This window comes from Nicotiana sylvestris, chromosome 7 (genome assembly GCF_000393655.2).
Source record: "Nicotiana sylvestris chromosome 7, ASM39365v2, whole genome shotgun sequence".
NCBI lineage: Eukaryota > Viridiplantae > Streptophyta > Magnoliopsida > Solanales > Solanaceae > Nicotiana > Nicotiana sylvestris.
Window position 1 is genome coordinate 154925978 of NC_091063.1, and position 8404 is coordinate 154934381.

Sequence of the window (8404 nt, forward strand, 5' to 3'; positions counted from 1 at the left end):
GTATCTCACATCCGGTGAGAATCAAACCGGCGTAGTTCGGGAATATCGTAAATAGAAAAAATCAAATAAACCTAGAAATCAAGAATACATATTTTATTATATTTTTTCTTTTGCAAAGAGATAAAGACTAAAGAAAATATTATTTTTTTTAGGAAATATTTGGACTATTAGTCTGAATTTATAAAAGGGGTACTACGAAAGAGACAACATTTTTTTTGAATTATGAATTTCCGTTTTTTTTTACTTTTAAATAAATACCTTCTCTTTTTTTTTTTGATTTTGGAAGGGATAAAAAAAAGAAAATTTTTATATTTTTTTTTTAATAACTCAAACTAAGAAGACAAATTTTGTTTTTATTCTCTCTTTTTGTTTTTTCTTTTTTAGAAAAATTCCGGCGAGGTTTTGACACTACTTGGACATTGGTTTTATTTTTCCAAAATAAGTAATTATCTCCATACGCTGCTATTTTTCTTTTTTAGAAATCGGTCGGCATGCGGAACCGAAGCAAATAAATGTGCAACACAGATAGGAATGCAGCATGATGGTCTTTTTATTTCAGGTTGCTAGTCCTAGACGGACCCAACCCCTGTGTTGAGTCCCCTAAGTCAAATGCAACATGATGCAAATAAGCGTTCCTACTAGGGATCCGGCATGAAGTCAAGTTATTCTAGGTTCGTAACCTGGGTATTTGTTCTAGACTGTGTACCCGAGCGGACAACTCGAGTCGAGGAGGGGGCTACGTACCGGGGACCCGCGAGATCGTCCGGCTTTGTAACTTGTCCGACCTCTTTCTTATTTCAGGTATTGACACTAACAGAATAGGGAGTCTCGACCAGCGAGCTTCTCCCCGGAGGTAAGAAGAGAAGGGTTTCGGCACAGTTTATATACAGTTCAGATAATATCAAAGCGGTAAAAGACAACATTTAGCACGTTATGCAAAAACATGTAATAAAGATCAGATAATAAAGCCAAATATAACAATTATTCTAAGCTCGAATTCTTGAACCCTGAACCAGTGGTTCTGGGTTTCATCCCCAGCGGAGTCGCCAGAGCTGTCACACCTCCTTTTTGCGCGCCCGCCCCGAAGGGTTAAATGCGCGAGGGGAGTTTTTCCAATTTAAGTGACAATATTCGAAATGGGATTATTTATTTAATTCAGAGTCGCCACTTGGGAAAGGTTTGGCTTTTGGTGTCCCAAGTCACCGGTTTATCTTGAATCCCAAATCGAGGAAATTTTCGACTTTTCCAAATGAAGTCTGCGAACCAGAAATTCTAAGTAAGGAATTCTGTTGACCCGAGGGAAGGTGTTAGGCACCCTCGAATCCCGTGGTTCTAGCACGGTCGCTTAAATTGTTATAATGGCTAAATATCTGATTTAAATACATGTTATGACTTACGTGCTTTTATTAAGTTTAAACCGCTTTTATTATTATCATTTATTTTTATAGAATTGCAACGTCGTGAAAATGTATTTCGAACTACGTCGCAATCAATGCACCCGTAATTGTTAAACACACTTCGACTCCGTTGAGATTTGGATTCGGGTCACATCAATGCGCACCCAAATTTAAGAATATAATTTAATCGAGCCGCGCCTAAAGAGTTTAACGCATTATTATTTTTGGAGAAGGCCATGAAATTTGCTAAACGGCCTGTCCCGAATTCTAAATATTTATTATGGTTAGTTATTGAGGGCCCCGCAATTTGCATTCTTACTTGGCAAGGCTCGTCTCATTATTTTAGAAAAGGATATCCTGAAGCGACTACATTTCTATTACGTTTGTCTCTAAAAAAAATAAAAGAGAAAAAATACCAAACTTACTTGTTTAAGTAACTAACATACTAAATCTCTACTGTATATGACGAGTCCGAATTTTGCTTGATTGCCTAATTGATTGTTTATGAGGTGAGAATTATTTCATGCCTCGTCTTCAAGGAGTGAATAAGTTTTGTTAATTTGATAGGAGGGATTGCAAGCAACAGATAACTCATACTAAATTTACATTAAACAAACCTTAAGTTTGAACTTTATAATTAACTTATTTAGGCTTGATAAATGAAATCGGCTACTTATTAAGAAAAACTACTGTTAATTGGATTCGAGAATGCCTATTAGTTTTCCTCGAAAGTCATCGCATTATTCCGAAACGATGAATCTATATTGAAGCCCATATCGAAGCTATGTAGAAACAAGTAGTCTAACAAAAGGGTTGGCGTACATTATTACCCTGTTAACGTAACGCTGCATGAGAATTAGTTTGGGGTACACTTATCTTGAAGTCACATGGAACCGAATATAGCAGATTCGATAGTTCAGAGATCTAGGCAAAAATACATACATATGCTTGCTATGATTCTATATTATGATGTCATAACTGAAACAAACTAACGGTTGTATGCATTAAAACACATCTGATCTAACAAGCCAATGCTATCTAATTGTTCATCTCAACTTAGACTGTATGTTAGTTTATACAGAGTATTTGCAGTTTCCAGTTAAATAAATACAGGTCAAACTAACATTCAACCTATTTTTGAACACAAGTATTATAAAGTAAACAGACATTCGTTTCTTTATTTCTGCTTCAACTTCAAACTTTCAACAACATATGGTTTCAGAAGTTGTGTACCTGGAAATGTTTGACAATTGAAGAAAAAGGGAAGTCAGCAGAGTAACAATGGCAACAAGTGCAGCAGCAGTAACAGCAGGTAACCAAAATCCCAGTGCAAGATACAGTTAGAGCCGATGGAAAAATGGCAAAAATGAAACAATTTCCCAGTAGTGTGGAATCAGAATTTAGGCAGAACAAATCCAGAAGTGAACTAAAGCTACCACCCAACCAGTAACCTTAATCAAGACTCAGAAGAAAACAATATGGGACAAGGAAATCCAGACCAATGAGAATCAAGACAGATGAAAATGCAGTCCCTTTTTCTGTGATATGCCTCTATCTATCTATTTCTGTCTGTGTGTGTATCTATTTCTCAGAACTTCAGCTCTCCTCCTTCTTAGTTCTCTCCCTCTCTCTATCTTTTATCTCTCTCTTATCTCTGTCCTCTGTCTGTCCCTGTCTGTCCTGTGTGTATTAATATGTATGTATTTCAGCTCTCTCCTCTCCAATCTATCCTCTCTCTGTTCTCTTATGTCTTTTATAAGCCTCCCATCACCCCTTTAACAGCCTGTTTTACACAAATCAGAACATCCTCCCATGTGCTCCCTTATTTTCAGATTCCACTTACTAGTTAAATAAGATCACAAACCCATGATATTCCCTGGCAGACTTACTTTTAGGTAAGGTTTAATATTTTTGAACTAAAGCAGGGTAATGGGCAGCAGGATATTTCTGACAGCATGTGCTGTCAACTATTTTATTCAAAAGCCCTTATGCAGGGCACAGGCTGTGCACAAATGCACATGTGGTGCACAAATGCACATGTGGTGCACAAATGCACATGTTGTGCACAAGTGCACATGCCCTCCAATTCAGAACTTAAACAAACATTCCTTTTACATTTCCGATTCAAATTAACAACTATAAGTAAACAAACTCAGTTCCTAATTGATTCAAACAAATGTGTCCAGAAGCAAATCGATTTGTTATTGTTCAGGCAGTTGAAACTAATTGACGACACATGTCGACTCGACTATATTAATCATAACATGCACAATCGTAGCCAAAAATCAGACATTTAACAGTATCGACACATGATTTGAATTGTACTGACCAAACAGAATTGTACTCGAGGAGTCAGTTAATCGGTTCAAATTTGAGATTCAGTTAATTGCACAACACATACATACATACGCATTATCAGAACAGGGACCTAATCAAACACGTAGGTTCAAACAAAGTGGACAGGACACAATTGATAAAACTCAAAACACAAATTTCACAAAACATGAACAGCCTTTAAAACAATCACATGGACTAAAACAAATAAAGAAAAGAAAGCAAAACTCACCTTAAACCCCGAAAAAATCAAAAGACCCTAGCTTGGACTCGAACAGACCTTTCTTAAGGCTGAACGGACTTTAATCGAAGTGTTTCTCAAATGAGAAACACTTCGATTAAGGTCCATTAGACCTTAATCTCTTCGGCTTGGACAAGATACGGACCAGTGACGAGGAACCTTAAGGTTCCAAGAATTAGATCCGGAATTCGTGCTTCCCTGGTCAGATTCGGACCAAACCAAGCATGGTTTGGTCACGAGGGGGGTCTGGGGACTATCTGGTGTGAAGCTGGGGTGCATCGGTGTGGGTCGAGTTTTTTGCTCGAATCTTCTTTTGAAGATTCGAGGACCTAGAGGATGATTCGAACTAAACGGACTACAGATCCATGTTCAGGGTGTCAAGGTGGTTTTAGGGTGTTAAGTTGAAGGTCATCGACGTTCATGCCGCCAGGATTAACGGCGAGGGATAAGGGGGCGGCTAGGGTTTCGTGGGGAAGGAGATGAAGACGGAGGCCGGGGTATTGGATAGGGGGGGCAGGGTATGGTTGGAAGATTATATATGGGATGTGTGGGTTGATCTCGGTCGTTGGATAAGGCAAAATGGAAGGCCCAGATCTTTCATCTGATGGGGAAACTGTGTCGTTTCATCCTAAAGGGGTTTGGGTCGGTCCGGGTGGAAATGGGTCGGGTTCCTCAGTGGGTTATGGGGAATTGATCTTGGCCGTTGATCAATTTGAGATCAACGGCCCAGATCAGACTGGATTAACACGGCGTCGTTTGGACGCTCTGGGTGTTAGCTGGTGTGGACCGGGTTTCACAGGGGTTTTGGGCTGAGTTTGTTTGGGCCAATTTGTTTAAAATTGGCCCAAGTCCGAAAAGATTTTTTTTTATTATTTTATTTTCTTCTTTATTTTAAAAACAAAACCTAAGTAAATCAAATTAAAATTAAATAAACACTTAATACAATTATTTGCACACACCTTAAAATATTTTAAAACAGGTAAAATCAAGCAAAAACAAAATCACGGACAAAGATGCCTATTTATGATTTTCTATTTAACAACCGGATTACGGTTCAAATTATGCATGACACATACATTTTTTGTATTTTGTTTTAATAAAATAAAATGGGCAAAAAATCATAAATAATTAACAAAGTGCCATGTAAAAATCCAAAAATTGTACAGCAGGACCAATTGTTATTATTTTTATTTCTTTTGGAGCGATTGTCGCGCGAAATAAAAATCACGTGCTCACAATCACCGATCAAGGAATAGAGAGTCAAGCTCTTCATCAAGATTTAGGAATGATCGAAACACCCATGAATCACGAGATGATGATAGAAACTTGAAGGCGAGATTTGGCGGTTACAATCTTCCGAGCTCATAGCATTTTTGAGAAGCGTGGGTGACAAGGTACGGTGGCCAAAAGAGATGAGATCGAATCCAAACAGGCACAACCCTGATCATTGGTGTGAGTTTCATAATGATCACGGGCATAAAATAGCAGACTGTAGATTTTTACAAAGTGAAGTTGATCATTTATTAAAACAAAGGTATCTCACCGAGTTATTCAGTGAGAAAGGTAAGCAAGCTTACATGAAGAATAGGCAGGAACCTCCTAAACCACCTTCTCCCAAAAGGACCGTCAACGTTATAAGCGGGGGTGAAGACATCAATGGCGTAACGTACACTACAGCTAATTAAATTTCCAAAGTCACAATTACCCAAGTGAAACAGGTGCGACATGTATTAGAGGAAGACATCATTACATTTGATGATGATGATGCGGATGGCGTATTATCTCCTCATAATGATGCCCTAGTAATATATTTAATTGTACATGATACTAATGTAAAATGAGTTTTGATTGATCCAGGTAATTCCGTGAACATTATTTTGCTAAGAGTATTACGTGAGATGCAAGCTAAGGATAAATTAATACCAAAGACGCATACTTTATCTGGATTTGACAATTCTAGTGTTGTGGCGAAAGGAAAGGTAACACTCACCACATTTGCAGAAGGAGTTTTCAAAGATACAAAGTTTCAAGTAGTAGATATGGAGATGGATTACAATATGATCCTTGGGAGACCATGGATCCACGAAATGGATGCCGTTCCTTCAACCTTGCATCAAGTTATTAAATTTCCATCACCATGGGGAATATGTCAAATCCGTGAGGATCAACATACATCCAGGAGCATCAACTCTGTAGCAGATTCAAGTACGAAAAAAGAAGAAAAATAGCAATTACAGAAGATAGTTGAGGGCACCACAACACAAACCTCAACTGAACAAGGGCGGACATATGTGATTCAAGGCCTGATACCATTCAAAAACTAGAAGAAAACAAAAATATCAAAAAAACAATTGAAGAACTGGAGGCTGTGATGTTATTTGCACAATGGCCTGATAAGAAAGTTTACGTAGGGGCCAATCTAAGCCAGGGCATGAGAGGTAAGTTAATTGAATTTTTGAAAACTAACGTGGACTGTTTTGCTTGGTCCCACTCTGACATGACAGGAATACCACTGGAGGTAATGACTCACAAATTGAATGAAGACCTAACGTACTCTCCTGTCAAACAAAAGAAAAGAAAGTAAGGAACTTTCAAGAATCAGGTGATTCAAGAAGAGGTTCAAAAATTGCTAAAGATTGGATCCATCCGAGAGGTAAAGTATCCTAATTGGTTAGCCAATACTGTTGTAGTTCCAAAGAAGAATAGTAAGTGCCGAGTTTGTGTGGATTACACAGACCTTAATAAAGATTGTCCTAAAGATTCTTTTCCACTACCACATATAGATCAGCTAATTGATGCTACTGCAGGGCATGAACTATTAAGTTTTTTAGATGCATATTTAGGGTATAATCTGATCAAAATGGATCCAGTAGATGAGGAAAAAATTTCATTCATAACAGACAAGGGGACTTACTGTTATAAAGTAATGCCTTTTGGTCTCAAAAATACTGGTGCAACATATCAAAGACTGGTTACTAAAATGTTTCAAGAACATCTGGGAAAAATCATGGAGGTTTATATAGATGATATGCTCGTTAAAACTCAGCATTCGAGAGATCATATATCACACTTGTCTGATACATTTCAGATCTTGCGCAAATTTAATATGAAATTAAATTTGGAGAAATGTGCATTTGGTGTCGCGTTAGGTAAGTTTTTGGGTTTTCTTGTTTCTAACCGTGGTATTGAAGTGAATCCCGCACAGATTAAGGCCATTGAAGAAATTCCTAATATTCTTTCAAGCAAAAAAGAAGTGCAGAAGTTGACATGAAGAATTGCAGCATTGGGAAGATTCATTTCTAAATCATCAGAAAAGTGCTTTAAATTCTTTTCAGCTATTAAAAGCAAGATCACTTTGAATGGAACGAGGAATGTCAGCAGGCACTTAAAAATTTGAAGACATACTTATCAAATCCACAATTGCTCGCAAAACCAAAGGCTGGGGAAAGACTGTTCATCTACCTTGCTGTTTCAGAAGTAGAGGTAAGTGCTGTTTTAGTCCGTGAGGACCAAGGTAAAGAATCTCCGATCTATTATGTTAGCAAATCTTATTAGATGCGGAGACACGGTACCCTCAATTGGAAAAGCTTGCACTTGTATTACTCATGTCATCTAGAAAATTAAGGCCTTATTTTCAATGTCATCCTATTGCTGTAGTAACTGCTTGTCCATTACGCAATATATTACGTAAGCATGAATTGTGAGGTAGGTTAGCTAAATGGGCTATAGAATGAAGTGAATATGATATCACCTACCAACCTAGAATTGCTATAAAATCTCAAGTGTTAGCTGATTTCGTGGCTGATTTTAGCCAAGGGATGCAATTAGAAGCAGAAAAAGAGTTGCAGGTGTTCAACAGAGCTAACCCAGGAACTTGGACCTTGTTTACTGATGGTTCATCTGACGTAAATGATGCTGGTTTAGGGATTGTTTTGGTACCACCTACGGGTGAAACCATTCGACAAGCCATAAAATGTCATTCTATAACTAACAATGAGGCAGAGTATGAAGCTGTGATTGCATGTTTAGAACTGGCACGAGAACTTGGCATAAATCAGATTATAATCAAAGGCGATTCACAGCTCGTAGTTAATCAAATGCTGGGGACTTATACGGCCAGGGAAGCAAGGATGCAACAATACTTAGAGAACGTACGAGATTTGATAAAATAATTTCAAACCTGGAAAGTAGCACAAATACCAAGGGATGAAAATCTTGAAGCCGACGCCCTAGCTAATCTTGCATCTGCGGCAGACGTGGCAAACAATGAAAATGCTTCAGTTATTTATTTGTTTCATTCAGTTCTCGACCTCGATAAGAATGAGGTAAATTTTAATAACTTAACTTGGGATTGGAGGAACGAGATTGTTGCTTTTTTGCAGTATGGTACCGTCCCTGAAGATAAGAAAAAAGCTCATGCGCTTCAAAAAAG

At 37.9% G+C, this 8404-nt stretch overlaps 1 protein-coding gene across 1 annotated transcript; it reads left to right on the forward strand.

Moving 5' to 3' along the window:
• The first annotated feature begins 2678 nt into the window (after window positions 1-2678).
• On the forward strand, window positions 2679-8144 carry LOC138873990 (uncharacterized). Its single transcript, XM_070152488.1, has 4 exons — window positions 2679-2709; window positions 5830-5951; window positions 7318-7486; window positions 7756-8144. Exons 1-4 carry the CDS (start codon window positions 2679-2681, stop codon window positions 8142-8144), a joined length of 711 nt encoding a protein of 236 aa, XP_070008589.1.
• The last annotated feature ends 260 nt before the right edge of the window (window positions 8145-8404 follow it).

Bases quoted from the DNA above. Each gene is read 5' to 3' on its own strand.
- LOC138873990 (XM_070152488.1), top strand. From the start codon at position 2,679: ATGGCAACAAGTGCAGCAGCAGTAACAGCAG. The intron at 2,710-5,829 runs GTAACCAAAATC...TGATTGATCCAG, and splicing joins TGCAGCAGCAGTAACAGCAG to GTAATTCCGTGAACATTATT. The intron at 5,952-7,317 runs GTAACACTCACC...AGCTATTAAAAG, and splicing joins GTGTTGTGGCGAAAGGAAAG to CAAGATCACTTTGAATGGAA.